A 17,176-nucleotide genomic window follows, 5' to 3' on the forward strand; every position below is an offset into this window, starting at 1 on the left:
TGAATTTCTGAGGGGGAAAAAATGACATTTAATGACAATCCATAAAGGCCCAAACTGATAATACCACATACTAAGATACAACCAACAACTGGAAATAAAACACAAAAGAAAAAGAAAAGAAAACACGTGACATTTTTATATATAGTTTTTTTGTGTAAAATAATCTAAAAGTTCTGTTGTTTTGCACATTTCTCTTTCAAATCTTTTAAAGCATACTATCTTTTTTATATTGTTTTATCAAACAGAACAGCTTACCTTTAAAGAACCAAAAGGTCAGTCCACTTTCTTGTCTCGCAATTTGGTGTCTCAGATACCATAATCCATTTCATTAAGGAGTTTTGCCTCCAACAAACCAATAAATGTCACTTTGACAGAAGCATCCATTGTAAGCAATGGGTGATGCAGAGGATACAAACATGTCAGAACTCCATCTGTAGCCAAACTCAATAATACAGTTAGGTACAGATGATCGGTATGTACAGTCTCAAGCTTGTCAACTTCATTAAAAGGGGTCATATAGTTCTGAACATTACGAGAATGAGCTTTCTCTGCAGTAGCATCGAACACAGAGTACAATGGCAGCCACAATACTAGGATCCAACAAAAGCCATCTGCGTTTCCTTCAAACGTTAATAATAACGATGATAACCTTGCATGTCGTGTTTTACGGATGCTCAGAGATTTGAAAGGAACATTTCCATGCTGATTAGGTGAGTCATCATCATCATAATAAAACATTGCTACAGTAATGTTCAGGTAAAAGATTTGTTCCACGGTTAACGTGGAGAAATGTACCCTCATTCCCACCACACAAGGAGGTATCTAGTATGCTCTTTGAAATTTGACGACGGAGCACCAAATGTAGCACATCAAGGGGGCAGCCATATGTTACGTCTTTAGAATTAATTTATATTCTTTTTGTGTCTCTGTGGGGATACAGTCAAATCCTGCCCTCTAAATCTGTTGGACAGGTTGCCGATTTACATTGACTATGTTTTTTTTTTTTTAATTATATTTATGACCAGAAATAATAACATATGGTTGAGAAATAATAGAGAAATGGCTGCAGTTTAGACAATCCAAGTTACAAAAAAATCAATACACATGTTCAAGGCATACTTGAAAAATGCCTTAGCTTGCTAGCATTAGAAGATGTTCCTTTCACAGATATAACAATGTGAGAGCAGATTCTGGATTTTGTCTAGCAGCATCATTCTTATTATCATCACTGTTACTATCAATACTTCATTTTATGCCTTCTTCCAGAACGCATGAGCTCATTGCTAATGGCAAAATCCTTCTTTTGAATAGAAAATACCTCATATACAATGTGTAGCTTTGAGGGACACACACACACACACACACATCCCAGCAAAATTAGACCTTCATTACAGTCAACACTGATTTTCCATTGTCTCTGGAATAACTGGTTACTTGTCCAGTTTGCGCTCAATTGCAACAAACATTACTTTTCCTTAATTGTCTGTTCACATTTCAAACTTTGTCAGCACAAGAGCAGAAGAATTACCATGGGCGAAGACTAATTTTTGACAAACCCGCCTTCATTAAAGGATTAGATCATGAAAACATTCATCTTCCAGAACCAGAAGTGTAGCCCATCCACAGGCAAGTCGCTAAAAGCCTGTCTGACCGCGTTAACAGGACAGACAGTACGTGTCATTACCAGGGTGACTAATGGCTAAACCACTAACCATACATTCAATCCAGGTTTTAGCACAGAGAACTGCACAATGTCTCACTCTTAACCTGCGTGGTTGCCATATTGACCCGATACAACCCAATATATGATTGATTTATTTCACACGTAATGATACATGGCTAGACAACTGTACACATTATATCAAACTAACAAAAATAAAGAAATACATAGTTGAAACGCAAGAAGCGTAAATGGCATTTAACATATGAAAGTTACACTTTAAAAATGTGGATCTTACAATTGTCATACAACCAGACATTATTATTATTAATATACTGTACATTTCCTTTCATTCCAATCTTCTTAAGATGGATGTTCACTCCCTTCTTGAAAGCTGCTGCAGATAGATGTCGACTCATCCTTATGACAGCATTTCATGGCATGATTATGGTAACCACGAGCAAGGAGATCATATCAAATTCCAGTCTAAAAGCAAATATCTGGCTACTGATCTGATTCAAATAACACATTGTCAACACTTTAATTTACCCTTACAGGTCATTGCATTGGATTACCTGTTCGTGTTTGTTTTTACCATTAATTGATGCTGGCATTTAAGTATCAGAATTGTCAATTCAAATACCAAGAAGCTGGCTTTTACAAAATACATAATACACTTTCAGAACACAAAAGTTTGTAATGATTATTACTGAAACAACAGACAAAAGTTTGTCAAACAGAGATCTGCATTTACTGTAATACAACCTAAATGGACTTTATGCCACAAAGCCAATTCAAAGATTCACAATGAGTGTTGCAATTGAGCCCTTATGTTTCTGAGAAGTAGCCAAACTTAAAACATATCATAACAAACCTCAACTATCGCCGCCCCTGATTATTCACAAAGAAACAAACTATACCAGCTTATACATCCACCCCAAAATATGTCTGCATCAGAGTCTGCAATGATACATATTTAGATGAAAATATATTTATATAATTTGTGGATTTTTCACAGTAGTTTGCACTGTACCCTTTTGTCCATCTATTTATGCCTACATAATTTTCACCTTGAGGGAGTCTTTTGAGTCACTAGAGAGAGAATGTGGCTCGTGTTTTTTTGAGGAAGAAAAATGTCTCTTGGATTTTATTCTGCAATATCTCTGGTCTTCAGTGTGGCAAGTGCTGTGCGTGTCTTTCAACTCTGCTGGCCAACAACGGTTTGGGGACTGATTACTCTGAAAGGCTAGTTTTTTTTTTCCTATGAGAACACAGCTTGTAGAAACTGCAAAAAACATTTGCTTTGGCACAGATTTACATTGTAGCAATGTCCATTCCTTGATCTCCATGGCCATGATCGTTACTACAAACACAAGTGGGCCATTGTGGTAATCCTTGGCTCAGTACACTGTCACAGATAAGTCTATGTGTTTGTGTATTGCCGTTTCAGTCTATCCTCTTTCCTAGTGTAATGTCAGTGCACTCTAGTGTCTAATCATTCTGCGCATAAACCCAAGATCAATCCCCTCTCTGTCGTCAACTCTCGCTCACTCTCACTCACTCTCACTCGATACTCTCACTTTTGCTGTTAGATTTGAGTCTCTTGTACATTTTCCTTCGAACTCCCCTTGAAAAGAAGAGGTTCCATTTGTGGATTCTGGCTTTGGCCCATGAAACCCTTGATCGATCCATGTAAGCCCATGGTAGGCATGGGCAGAGACATAGGCAGTGGTGGAGACATCGAACTGGGGATGGTGTTGGTGCCGTTGCCTGATGAGGTGAGCAAGTTGGATGTTGAGATCGGGACAGAGGTACAGGAGATAGGGATATCTTGACCTTGCTGGCTCTTGTTACTCAGGATCCCTCCTGGCCCCATCCCTTCAGTGCCAATACTAAGACCCATCACATTGTTGTTGAAATGATGTGTCTTATAGTAATGGTTTAGCGTATCGGTACGACCAATGTTGGGAAGGTTGACTATTTCTGGATGATGTATCCGTAGGGTTCCTTCTCCACCTGTTCCAGAATTCATAGTCGAACCACCTGAGATGCCACTTCCTGCTCCGGCTCCGATCTCATCCTCTACATTCACAATTTCAATGGCTCTGGCTGGGCCGTGGTGCTTGTGTAGCTGGTGTTGCTTACGGAGTTTATAGAAGACCACCAACATTACTGCTGCCATGAAAGTAATGGCCACAAAGCAACCAATGATGATCTTAGTTGTTTTCATTACATCATCCAGGCCTGGAATGTTAGTTACATGTTCTGGGGGCTCAGTCACTGTATTTTCAGGAGCTCTATTGATTCGTGGAGACAGTGAGGAGAGAGAAGAGAGAGAAGGCGTTATAGTAACACCAGGTTGGTGGACAGTAGGATTAGGAAAATCTATGAAGGTCTCGTTAATATACTGTCTTGCAGACTCCTCCTCGTCTGTTCTTGGCTCTAGTGTTTCCACAGTGACGGTGGTGAAATAGCTGTAGGTGTTGCTGGGGTCCGAAGCAGATACATTGAGAACGGCGGATGCAGTGGTATTTCCAGCAGAGTTGGTTACCATGCAAGTGTACTGTCCTGTGTCTTGCATGGTCACATTTGTGAAGTTCAGTGTTCCGTCATGGAGCACTGAGATCCTAACTCGGTATGAGCCGTGGGTCATCAGCGTGCCATTTGGAGTGAACCAGTTCACAGAGGTCATTGACGTTCCAGTACGACATTTCAGCTCAGCAGCCATGCCTTCAGTGACATTGAGGTCAGTGGGTGGCTCAACAATCACTGGGGCATAGCAGGTAAAGTGGCTCTGGTCTAGTTCTCCAATGTACTTGCCCTTTAGACCTGGGGGTGCGTGGCAGCGAGCACAACAAGTGGTGTTGCTGGGAACTGTTTCTTTCAGCCACCAGCTGAGCCAGAGAACATCACAGTTACAAACCCAAGGGTTATGGTTTAGATGTACCCTCTCCAACTGGTGCAGAGGGGTGAAGAGGTCATGAGGCAGGGAATGCAGGGAATTGTGAGAGAGGTTCAGCTCCTCCAAGTTTTTGAGGTCATCAAAGGCATTGCGTTCAATGACTGACACTCTGGAGTGCATTAGCCACAGCTTGCGAAGTGAAACTAGACCCTGGAAGGATCCAGGCCGGACTATCCCGAGCTGGTTCCCTGATAGCTCCAACTCCTCTAGTCGCACTAATGGGGTGAGGTTAGGTATGTCCTTCAAGCCACACATGCCAAGATTCAAGAAGCGCAAGTTTATCAGACCTTCAAAGGCAGCCTCTGAGATGAAATCCAGCTTCCTGAGTTCCCCTAGGTCAAGACGCCGTAAAGAGGGAACACGATGAAAGGCAAATGCCGGCAGCGTCTCGATTGGGTTGTTTCTTAGCCATAGTTCCCTTAGCTTGCTTAGATACTCAAAAGCTTGGGATGGCACCACTGTAAGACGGTTGTCAAAAAGCTCCAGTGTATTGAGGTTAGGAAGACCATTAAAAGCTCCCACCTCAATCTGTCGGATGTGGTTCTTTGAGAGCTGGAGGATTTCCAAATGTCGCAGATGCTTAAATGTATCAGACTTGATCACCTAGTGTGGAAACAAAAAAAGGGAGGCATATTGTAGCAAAATTAAACATAATGCCCTCAAGGTATATATCTTTAAAGTCTTAATGTGTTTTCCATTTGTGGATGAAACCAAAATTACCTGAATTGAGTTCTCTTGTAGATTGAGGTATCTTGTGTTCTCTGAAATACTGTCAGGGATTTGATCTAAACTCCTCCTTGTACAGATGACACGGCTTGCCTGATTGGAGCAGATACAGGGGGAGGGGCACGGGGGTGCTGCCTCTGTCAGCTGAGGTCCATGGTTGTGAAACCACAACAAAAGTTGGACCAACCAGAGGAGGGGGAAAGGGGTACCTGGACTGGTCACCATGACAACACGCATGGCAACTGAGTCATGACCTACCCCTATTGCTAAGAAGTTGATAGGTCACCTCCAATCAAGCGACTTTAGGTGCTTATCTTGATGTTCATATTTAACGCTCTGATTCTCTTTTGCTCCTTCAAGCAGCCACTTAAAAACTGAGGAAAAAGTGCAATGCTATATTAAAGACTTTATCAATAATAGATTCTTACTTTGCTTTTGCTCATAGTTCCTTGGTAATCAAATACTTGGACTTTCTCAATTTTTCATTTTAGAGAACTCTGCATTTTCTTCCCATGACAATTACTAGAAGAGAAATCAAATTTAGGGGAGGATTTGCTTGTGAAAGTGTTGTCACGATGGAGACTGTTGGTTCTCCCTGTAAGGGAAGAGACAAAAGAAGAGAGAGGAAGGAGGTCAAGTGAGTGCACAGTGCAGAAAGATTTACTTTACAAGCCTAGCACACACATGCGACTATTTGCAGAACTGAACTGAAAATCTCTAAATATCACCAATATCGCCTCTGGAATAATGGTACAATTTTCTATTCTAAAGACGTGTCTATCAACCACTGAGTCAGCTGCCATTTAGGTTTAAACCTAACATCAGGGTCATGGTCTGAAATGGCCACAAAATTCTAAAACTGCAAGTTGGGTCACAAGTGCTGCAGCATCCACTTTATGATACTGGCATTCTTCAAGCCAAATACACACTGACAGAGGTAGACTCTCACATTCCCAAAGAATGCAAAGTGGTTGTATGCAGTTACAAGTCCATGTGGCCCTAAGGTTAATGCAGAAATTCATGCAATCCATCATGAATCAGCAGCACAGCATTACAAATGAGGTAACAAATGATGCCTGCATGCAGTAGTTTAACAATTAAGACATGAAGGAATGATTATTGACTCTTGACATTTTACTGCAATGCACATGCGGTGCCCAATATGCCACGCTAAATCGGACAAGATTCCCCCAACAACTAAAACTGATGAACCAGACATGAATATGACAACTGGATTATACAGAAAGAGGGAAAAAATGGTGCAAAATAAGCTTTTCTGTTTGTTTGTTTTTTTTGGGGGGGGTTGAATTCCTGAATGTGCATTGTGTTTTTCAAAAGCCTTGTTTTGGTTAATCGAGTGTCACACACACACATCTTGAAACAGAAATGGCTGCGAGCATCAGCAGACTCACTAAATTTAGAAATGCTTGGGCTGTTCCCCTTATAATGATTAGAAAGAGAAAGTGCTCATTGTTTTCTCAAGCACATAATTCTCGTCACTATGACTCTGGCAGTCACAAGTCTGTCATGTCTGAGAACAAATGACAAAAGATCCTTGTTTCCTGACACTAATATAAACACAGTGTCACCTCTATCGATACGGCATTTAAAATAACTCTTGGATGCATTTTAAAAAATAAAAGAATCTCTTATTAATGTAATAAAGTGTTTATTCTTTCTTTTTTTATGAAACAGCTCCATGGCAGTCCTTAGCATCTCCTCTCCTATGCAGCGACGATGCATGCGCCTAGAAACACTGTTGCTGTGGCAACCTGCTCACTCACCATCTTGTGTTTTTACTGTCCAGTGCCCTATTCCACATTACTGTGTTTAGCTGAGCTTGATCAACATTTTGTGTCCAAAATGGATAAACAGCGCCTTTGCTGTCTAAATCAAAATGCATTTAACTCAAAGCTTATAGTGTATGCTTGCAGTATTTGCTATTATAACACACTCGGTAAGAAAAGCCAAAGCTGAATTTTGGAATTCTGTTCATAGGAGACAGAACAAGGTTGAACTTTGGCCTTCAGCATAACAACAGCAGGAACAAATCTGCAACGAATCTTAATGGTCAAGGTCTGAGGATCAGGTCAACATTGGTTTTCATCTAAAACATACTTCGAAGAAGTTAAAGCAGCTATTAAGAAAGCTCGTAAGGGAATGTATGCTAAAAATAGACTTTTTTCAGATGCTTTGCACATCCCACTGACTCTCTCGCCCTGTCTCTTTCTCTCTCTTCGCCACATGCCCACATCCAGATCTACAACCATCGTAACTGTAACTGACACAAAGAAATGACAGCACATACGTACATCCCAGATAAGCTAATGAATGTAGACGTGTGAATACAAATAAACCTAAATATTACAGTAAGCAGCTCCTTTGCACCAGTCCTCATTATGGTGCTCTTTACACTGTTGTCCTTCCTTGAAGAGTCTCCCACTCATCCCCATCTCACAGCTAATTATGCATTTCAATAATCTGACTGGCTCTCTTAGACATCAGAATTGTATCTGATTCAGAGTAGAGGTCTGATAGTTGCAATGATTCATGAAAGCATCAAAGCAAAACATCATTAATATTCAGCCGGCCAAAGAAGTACCAGTGTTTCATACGCTGCTACTTCATTAAAAACACACAGTGATGGTGGTGCTATGCCTTTCTTTCCTTCCTTTTTTTTCCTTTTAAATTGAGCGGTGTTCAAAGTATCATATAAACACAGCTGGATGGAAAGTATTTCCAAATTCCTCCAGCCACTTTCATGACACTTGAAGTCTAGAAAGAAATGTAAGCTAATGGTGAAGTTTTGGCCCCACACACAGCCTTTTTTTAAAACAAACTTGCTTCCTTCATTGCATCACTGAGGGAAAGATGCATTCCCCTTGAATAAAAACCAGCTGGCCCTTGTAATCAATAAGTTGTTTAATGCAGCATTTTTTCCCTTAAGTACAGTTAAGCACTTGAGCTGCATTTGTTCGTTGCATTACATGGGAAATGTCACTAAATGAGGTGGTGCAACCAGTCAGCGGAGAGCACCACATTGTATTGTAAAGAGCTGTATTGTGGGAGAGACCTTGAACCTGCAAACATGCCTGTTGACTTCACCTGCCATCTTTAAGTTCTCGACAAAAGGAGAGCTCGAGAGCTACAAAATACACTGCGATGGTCTTTATTTCTAGAATCTTGGCCCATCTGATCCTGTCGCAGTTGGCCTTCTTTCTGATCTTTGTGCAAAATGTGTTTTCTAGGGCTTCTTGACATAGCTGAAACATTGGCCACATTAAATTCTTCAAGCCAATTTCACTTAAATGAATCTCTCTCTCTCTCTTTGTTTTTTTTTTTGTTTTTTTTTTATTTTAGCCCTTTGTGTTCGTGTCAAAAGCAGATTGCAACGATGTAGATATTGATTATTCGATCAGGCCTGAGAGATCGCTCACTCGTTAAAAGACAAATTAGCTGAAAGCTGCTGACCAACTGCTACAAACCAATCACATCATCGCGAGTGCCTGATTGTATCAATGTCTTCCACTCCACAACTGTCATTAAGGTTTATGAAGAGGCCAAAAAACAGAAAAATGGAGAAAAAAAAATTGTGGTGCTGTTATTTTCAATAAAAACTGAGGCTGTGGGTTGCTTTTTTGAATACAAGCCCCAATTAGACCTCATGTATTTACAGATGCTCAAGATGAACACAAAGCGACACAGGTGCAGCAGGGCCAAGATCATCTACTGTAACTATGACAACACCAGATTGATTCAGGACGTGGGAATTGGGGTAGGATGGATGGGACGCATTTCACCAGTATGGATACATCAACCACTGTTAGAGAGAGGGAGAGAGAGAAAAAAAGACAAGCTCGTGGCAAACGTCTTCAGACTTTTAACAATTGCAAGTTGTTGTATTTTTTTTCTTCTTCCCCCTATTTTTCTTATTTTTTTTCCATCACATCTCAAAAACCCATAACTTGCCCATGTTTTTCTACCCTGCAGTCGCAACCTCTGATCTGCAATCTCTCCTCATCATATAGCCTGTAGCATAATATCTCCTACAATTGAACAGAATGGCCTTATTCATCTATGCAGCTGCGCTCACTACGGCGCACCTTCTCGGAACGCAATTGAAATTCTGAATAGGCCTAATTCTGCACATGCTGCATTACAAAATGGCTTGCATCCATCCTCTCTTCGGCGGAATAACAACACGACTGCACGCAAAATAACCTTTAGGTTCATTGCTGACTGGGAAATATCACCTGTGTAGATGTGCAATACATAGGTTTGCGCGTAGAAGCGATTCCTTTTAATGCAACTAGCACAGATTTATTCCACTGGCATCGACGTGGACTGTGTGCTCATGTTAATTATTTGCTTAAATTGTTATGCATCTCAGCTTTTTGCCACACTCAATTTCTTGTTCCCTCCTTTGGCATCTCATGACTGTTTTCAGCATCACTCTCGATTAGGTAACAAATGTAATAATTACGCCAGCCATTTCACTCCCTTCTACCTGTACAGCCAAAATAGCCTACCTTAATGTTTCGGCGTCTGCGGCGTGAGGTCGATGTTTTCTCTCCCCCTCTCCGATCGTCAGTTTTCCAACCTCGCTATCAGTCTCTCCTCTTTTTTTTCCTGCTCTTCCCTAAATTGATTCGCTTGTTTCCACGGCTGTGAGCTGGCTCTTGTTCTTGTAGGCTAGATCCGCAGCGCCAACGCAACGCGGGGGGCTACAGTGATGGCAGGTTAAAGATGAACACAATCCACACACACGCGTGCGCGCGGAAAAAAACAGAGATCGGCTTCGGGATCGCCGAGGAAAAAAATGGTGTTATAATTATGGCACGGAGGAACGAGGTCGGGGACGAGTGCATCGATGCGCCTTATCATCCTTGGAGAGGAACGCAGGTAGCAAACGCGACGGCGCCCGCTGGGCAGAGCAGTTTGCGTCCAGCATAAGCGGCTCTTTACGCACATTCCGTATGTTTCAGTCTGAATCCGACTAAGACAGCATTAGGAGAAGAGACGAAGGAGCACCGACCCGTGGATGTGGCTGCGTTTCTTTGGGTGTATTAAAGTGAACGTTCAGAGCCTGATTCCAAAATGAGAGATATTTCACGTGTTTGCTTTCCGCGTGTTTTGTGTCTCACATCCCCCGGTGAAACTTAAGCTCTGGGCTTGTTATGAGTAGCAGTGTAGTCACATATTTATTAATATGACTCAGCAGCACTGTATGATCGGGAGGGTAACCTGAGACAGTTCGTTTCTCCCTATCAAGTGAGATTTTGAGCATTTATTATTTTATTTTATTTTATTATTATTTCATGGGCACTTTCTTTTAAAAGCCACCAAATATTAACAGAAATAAACCTTTCTGATTCACTCAAAGAGTTTTGTAGACTCTGTAATGTTCCCGTAGCTAGCAAGAGCATTTGTTTTTGTAAGATTATATCTAGCAAATCAATGAGGCCTGCTTTCTGCAGACTGTGCATATGAGTGTTTACTCCAAGCCTTCCCACCCTCTTGAAAGGATTCTGTATTGGACTTGTTAGATTTAAGTTGTAAATAAGGAAGCCACCAGCACTATTACTTCCTGTCAGCACCCAAACATGTAGAACACATACACTGCAGGCCTGTGAAGATCCTGACCGTGAATGAAACCATACATCTGAGCCTTGCAAATGTAGACGTGAAATATTTTGTTAAGGTTTTCAATTCAGCTGGCTACCCAACATCATGAAGCGTAATGTAATTAGTGAATTGAGAACAGTATGACCAAGTAAGTGGCCAGTTAAAGAGATGTTAGCTCATAAGTGATTTCCCTCCATTGAGCATTGTCATGTATGTGTCCACGTGTGTCTGAAGTACAGAAGAAGAGAAGCCCCCTTTGCAGCTTTACAACTACCAAAGACTACTTTGTGGGTAAAAATAAATCTCAGTGCATCTTTGCTCTGTCTCAGCTCACACTAAAGGTCAAAGGACAGAAAAGGCCAGTGATGCTTCAGAAAGACCCCCGAGATATATGCACTCTCTCTTTCCCTCCATCTCTCTCTCTCTCGCGCCTTCCTTCCCTCCCTCACCCTTTCCCTTGCTCCTACCCTCCCTCTCGGTGAATGCCGTAGTGAGCATTGTTCACGACCACTAGCTTTTACTGAAAGCTGCACAGCAATGAGGTCTCTGTGCCTTTTGCCTCTCTCTTCCTCTACCCTCCCCCTCCTCTGGCTCTCTCTCTCCCACCCATCTACCTCTCTCTCCTTCCCTCTCTTTCTCACTCTATCTCTCTCCCTCTATTAAATTTCCAGTCACACAGTGGTGCAGAGGATATTCCTCCTTTCCCTCTTTCTTCCACTTCCCTCATTCCCTCTCATTCATGTTAAAATCTTAGCCCATATTCCGTCTCTCATCCAGCCCTGGACGCCTTTCACTGCTTTTCCACCACTCTCGGCTCCTCTCTCCGTACATCTTTTTCGCCTTCCATCCCCCGCACCATTTAAAATGATTCCATGCCGCCCCTGCCAAACCCACCCTGTGCCTTTGCTCTCCTTCTTCCCCCCACTTTCTACTTTATGTCCTCACTGTGTCATTGCACATTGTATCTGATATTCCCTTTATGCATGTATAGTACGCTTGTGTGTGCGCAGGCACCCTTGAGCGTGTGTGTAGGAGCGGTGGACTGGAGAGAGGGAGAAGGACATGCATTTGTGCACAGTAAATGAACAAACGCTCATTGCTGTATTGCTTGTGTCATCAGTGCAGGAAGGCTCTCGGACGCGAAATACAGCAGAGAGAGCTAATCCCGCTATCCAGAAGACGGGCACATGGCATTTCTAATACAACCCAAACCCCATAAACTCTTAATGCTGTGTTAGGAGCCACAGGGGAGGAGAAAGGGAGGGTGAAGAGGATTTGGCAGCAACATGCTACTGCCAAGACATATGTGGCATGCTGATAGCACTAGAGAGGTGCAGCTCACTGTGTGGAAGCTTTGGAGGGGTGCTGATACACATCAGTCACTTGTATCGTTTTAGGAGCGACAGGCCTCGCCACTCTGGAAGTGGGTGACTGAGTAATTGCACGTAGTTCAAAGCGAAGAATAAAAATGTCGCTAATTGTTGGAGCAGCACCTCTGACGTTTGGTTCAGTCGGAGCACACAGGTGATCTGTTTACTGGTCCCAACGGCATTCAAGAGAAATTTTAAACCAACTTATATTTCAGTTATTTTTAGAGATTTTATTGAAAGAAAGAAAAAAAAGTTGAGTTGGCGCTCATTGCCATCTGGTGCCAGAAAATAAGAGCGATACGACAGAGTTTCTACTTATTCGTGGCGATATCCCTGTGCGTGCATGTGTGTGTGTGCGTGCTGGAGAGGGAGAGGGAAAGAAAAAAACACAGAGAAAAATCCTGGTGTCACAGTATCTTAGCAACTGCCTCCATCTCCTTGGAGACAAGAAGTGACATCACTTCCTGTCTGTGAGAACTCAGTTTTGGTTTGTACACAGTGTGTTTGTGCATATGATTTGGAGGACTGGGATGTGCGCTGGCGTGCTGCCACGTTCGTATGCAGATGTTGGCCCGCAGTGTGCGCGCTAATCCAAGGAGGAAGTAATCCACAGCTTCACCGAGGGCGAGAAGATTAACTGAAAGAGGAAAGTTAAACTTATGTGTTTGTTTTTCAGTCATTGTTTTGTGAATTTGGGTGTAAGATAGTGAAGTGCTAACATCAAGGTGGATACTGACACAACGTTTAGGTCCAAATATTTGTTCAAGTCATCCAGTTTCAACTAATTTTCATCCATGAATATAATTTGTAACCTATTTAACATAATTATTATGTTTATTTTATTTTTTCCTTAAACATTGTCACTTTGCAAAACACTTGCATTTTCTTAATTTCTTTCCTCTTTTTTATCTTTACTGCTAAAATACCAAGTTTAAGAGTTTTCTTCTGTTTATATTGGCCTCCTAAACACCAGCTGAGCTCCACTCAGAGAAAACATCATCTTCAACTGCCATCTTGTGAGCAACAGAGTGTAGTGCAATTACCATTCATTATGAGTTATGAGTGATTTCCTTTAAGGAGTTTACCAGCAACATTTTGTACTACATTTCATTCGTTTGCATAGCTAAAAAATATCTTTATTCCATGCGTGGCCTTCAGCCTGACCATCGGCACATACAGTAGAAGGTTTAACGTCCCTCCCCCTTTTTGTTTGGGAAAAAATTAAAAATGCAAAAAATGTCAAAATATGGAAGAAGAAAGTGTCATAATAGGATGCCATGAAGTCTGCTTGGAGAATCCAGTCATACCTGTCTTGCCAAATGCATTCACATTATCAGATGTTGCATGTGTGGCCGATTTCTACCTATAGGTGGAGCTAGAGTGGTTGAGATACACAAAGTTTGAAAAAACAGTACTATCCCTGATCAGTGTGCTAACTCTCACAACCTTTAAGCATACAGCTATAAATTCTTTCAAATTTATAAAGAAAAAATGAAGTCATCTTCCTTTGTTTGTTTTCAGTTTGAGTCCCTGCCATTTCATGTAACATAACATTTCACACATTGAGAGATGTGCCTATGCACTTGGAGGTTTGATATAGACCATATATTGCAGGAAACATGGTGCAGAGAATCCTGAGGCAAGTCTCAAGAGCTGTGTCAAGAAAATTTGGCAGAGTGACTGTAAAATGTTAAAAATGCAAAATAACTCTGAATGAAATTGCCAAGAAAGATCATGACATAAACCACAGACCCTGCCAAAAATCTGGGTCAATACATGAGAGAATACCGAGCTTTAACCTTCCGCGAGCAGATTATTACTATGCAAGGCCTCCGTGAATCAACAAAGTCAGCAACACACAAAGCCAGACCATCAAACAGATCAGCATATGATTTACAAGATGTCCCAGGGGATATCAGTGTCCAGCGTGTGCCAAACCTCGGCAAATGTTGCACACTTCAGCAAGTCATTCTTATCCCGCTACACATCTTAATCATTAAAGCTTCCTCAGTCAAAGGGAAGAGTGGAGAAGTCAAAGGCTGCAAAGTCACTGCTGCAGAAACCTAAGCCAGAAAAGCAGACATCTACACATGCAATGCAACCTGGACGTTTCCAGACATTACACAGCAGGCATGACAATGTATATGTCTGTCTTTTCCTGTCAGCTCCCTGGACTTTGATGTGATGTAGAAACTGGTGGTAGTCTGGTGCATTCACAGCCAGTAGGTGATTGTGATTGAAGGAAACAGGTGATTAAATATTCTATATTACTATAGAAATACAAACACTGGAAAATTTGCTTTTGTAATTTTGTAGATAAATAAAAAATTAAAATCAATTTTGATAAATTTATAACCAACAGGTGTAACATTACAAAGCTCATGTCAAGTCCCACCTTAAATCCTATAAAGTGAAGTTATTAAAAATACAGTTCAAATCAATCATTGTATTAAATATTAATGGTTCTAAGAGGGTAAAGTCTTATTCTCTTCTGTTTGCTCCTTATCTTTACCTCACCACTAGGTTTACAAATCTCAAGAGTTTTTGAATGGACAGTATTCACATTTTGAATTTAGCTTATTTCATCAGCTAATATATGAATACAATGATTTCGACCAAAAGTTCATCAAGCACTTTAACATAATGTTTTTGGACATGCTAGCATGTTGACAGTAGCCTTGTGTACTGTGAATGAGGAAGTCTGATAGATGACAACAGAATCAGTTTAAGCCTGGATCACAAAATTCCTTTATTAAGCCATGGTAGGGCTACATGTGATGCAACCTTTCTGTACATTTGAATGAGCAGAATGTGTCACGAGTCAAACTACACTGTTTTGTTCAGTAACAGAGCAACAAATAAGCTAACTGATCAGCCACAATGGAAAGGAAAAAGTATAAATAATGAGCAATTAAATTCATGCAGACTCACTAATAATATAGTACAATCGGACCGAAGCTGAGTAAGCAATTTACAAACGTCAGTCCTGGAGGAAGTGTCTAAGCAATTATTTATGTCGATTATTTTTGGTTGTTTTCACTTTTTGTCTTTTCTTTTTTTTCCTGATTTTGTGGTCTTTTCTTGAGGATTTTGCTTTGATCTGTTTTGCCATGGTTTTCCTGGGAGGTTCAGCTGCAAAAAATAAATAAATAATGAATGCATCGCAGTTAGTACAGGGTAAATTAAACTACAACTAATACTGCTGAAATTACTGCAGGCAGTGAGAGTGTTCCCATTGGACGTGTAATTTGGAATATCAGAACTTTGATCCGACTGCACTGTTCAAATATTCCAAACGGGAAGATCTTATATGCAAGATTAGATTATTTGGCTCATATTACAGAAAACATCTGGAGGAAACTGCTGTTTCCACTTCTGCCTGTGGGCGTGAACATACAACAACATACTGACCACCTGGCACACAGAGCCAGTGTGAAGATACCAGTATAGTCTGGTCTGTATTATTGTTGACCAATACATGTAAAAATGATGCAAATCCAAATGAATCCATGTCTATTTGTATCTGTGTATCCAGCACTTTTTGCTTAAAAAACAATGTAACTTGTGTAATTACCTCTTCGCAGACCATCTTCCTTGCCTCTTTGTTGCAAGGACATGACAGAAGTCCTTTCTTCTCATAAAACAAACAGTTAACAACAAGTTTGTCGTCCATCTTTCTGTTATGTGGCACAGTGTAGTTTGGGTCATAGGTGTGATGCAAGGCCACCACGATCACCTTTTTATGTGCTTTGAGACAGACAAACAGAAAACACGAGTGATAACATGCAGAAAAAAATACCAAAACAAACAAAAAACTTATCATAGATTGTGGTGTGTTTACCTGAGATGTTTGATAAAGCTGAATTTATGTCCGTCTCAAAACGACTGACAATGGGAACGAAGACAATAACAGCCTCACTATTATCAGCTCTCTCCCCTTTTATTGCTCCTCGTTTGAAGAGTTTTTTGAGAAATTTCTCATGAGAGTCCATCGTCTGTCCATCAACATGTGAATAAATTGTTACTTTTTCTGTTGGAAGAAAAAAATGAATAGCATCAGAGTTCAGATTATTCACGGCCCTGTTGTTCTACTCTAGGATCCCAGAGATCAGGGAGTCTCAAAAGTACACACAACTCTTATACTTAGCAATTTAATCTTTTGTATGACTTTTCACTTTCCAAGATGAAATAATGTAAAAGCAAGGAAAAAATTAAATAAGTGGCAGAATTTATTGTAACATAGGCAAAGATAACTGGAAATACAATACATAAATATAACTGTAACAAGCTTGAAAGTCAATATTTGGTATGACCGCCGTTATTCTGCAACAAAGTCTGAACTCTCTTAGTCAGCTTTCTCTTCATTTGTACAACTACAGTATTTAGACTAGTTAAATAGTTCTCCAGACTTCTTGAAGGACATTCAAAGCTCTTCTTTGGATGTTTCTGTCTTTTTTCTGTTCTCTGCCAAGATGATCCCACACTGCTTCAATAATGTTGAGGTCCAGGCTCTCGGGAGGCCAATCCATGACAGATGCTGTTCTAATGTGTATTTTTCTTTGGAGTATTGTAGTAGTGTATTTTCTAATGTGCTTTTACTACATTGGCAGTGTTTGGGATCATTGTCGTACTGAAAAATGAAGCTGTTTTAAATCAGTGCTTTCCAGATGGAGAATCAAAGTCTGATGCCACTTCTACAATTATAATTGCATCAATTTTGACAAGACCCCCAACACCAGTGGCTGAAACGCAGCCCTAAATCATGACAGAGCCTCCACCATGCTTTACAGATAAATAGATACAACTCACTGTTTCACCTCCTTTTCAATTTTA

At 40.8% G+C, this 17,176-nt stretch overlaps 1 protein-coding gene across 1 annotated transcript; it reads right to left on the minus strand.

Annotated features, from left to right (window-relative positions):
* lrrc4bb (leucine rich repeat containing 4Bb) lies at window positions 1-10,496 on the minus strand. The gene is made up of 3 exons (XM_084937881.1): window positions 9,878-10,496; window positions 5,343-5,943; window positions 1-5,225 (listed from the first exon to the last, which is right to left on the minus strand). Exons 2-3 carry the CDS (start codon window positions 5,583-5,585, stop codon window positions 3,249-3,251), a joined length of 2,220 nt encoding a protein of 739 aa, XP_084794007.1. The 5' UTR covers window positions 5,586-5,943; window positions 9,878-10,496; the 3' UTR covers window positions 1-3,248.
* Window positions 10,497-17,176: the final 6,680 nt, after the last annotated feature.

This window comes from Perissodus microlepis, chromosome 8, assembly GCF_051167445.1.
Source record: "Perissodus microlepis isolate ML-2025 ecotype Zambia chromosome 8, ASM5116744v1, whole genome shotgun sequence".
In the NCBI taxonomy this organism is placed as follows: Eukaryota; Metazoa; Chordata; class Actinopteri; order Cichliformes; family Cichlidae; genus Perissodus; species Perissodus microlepis.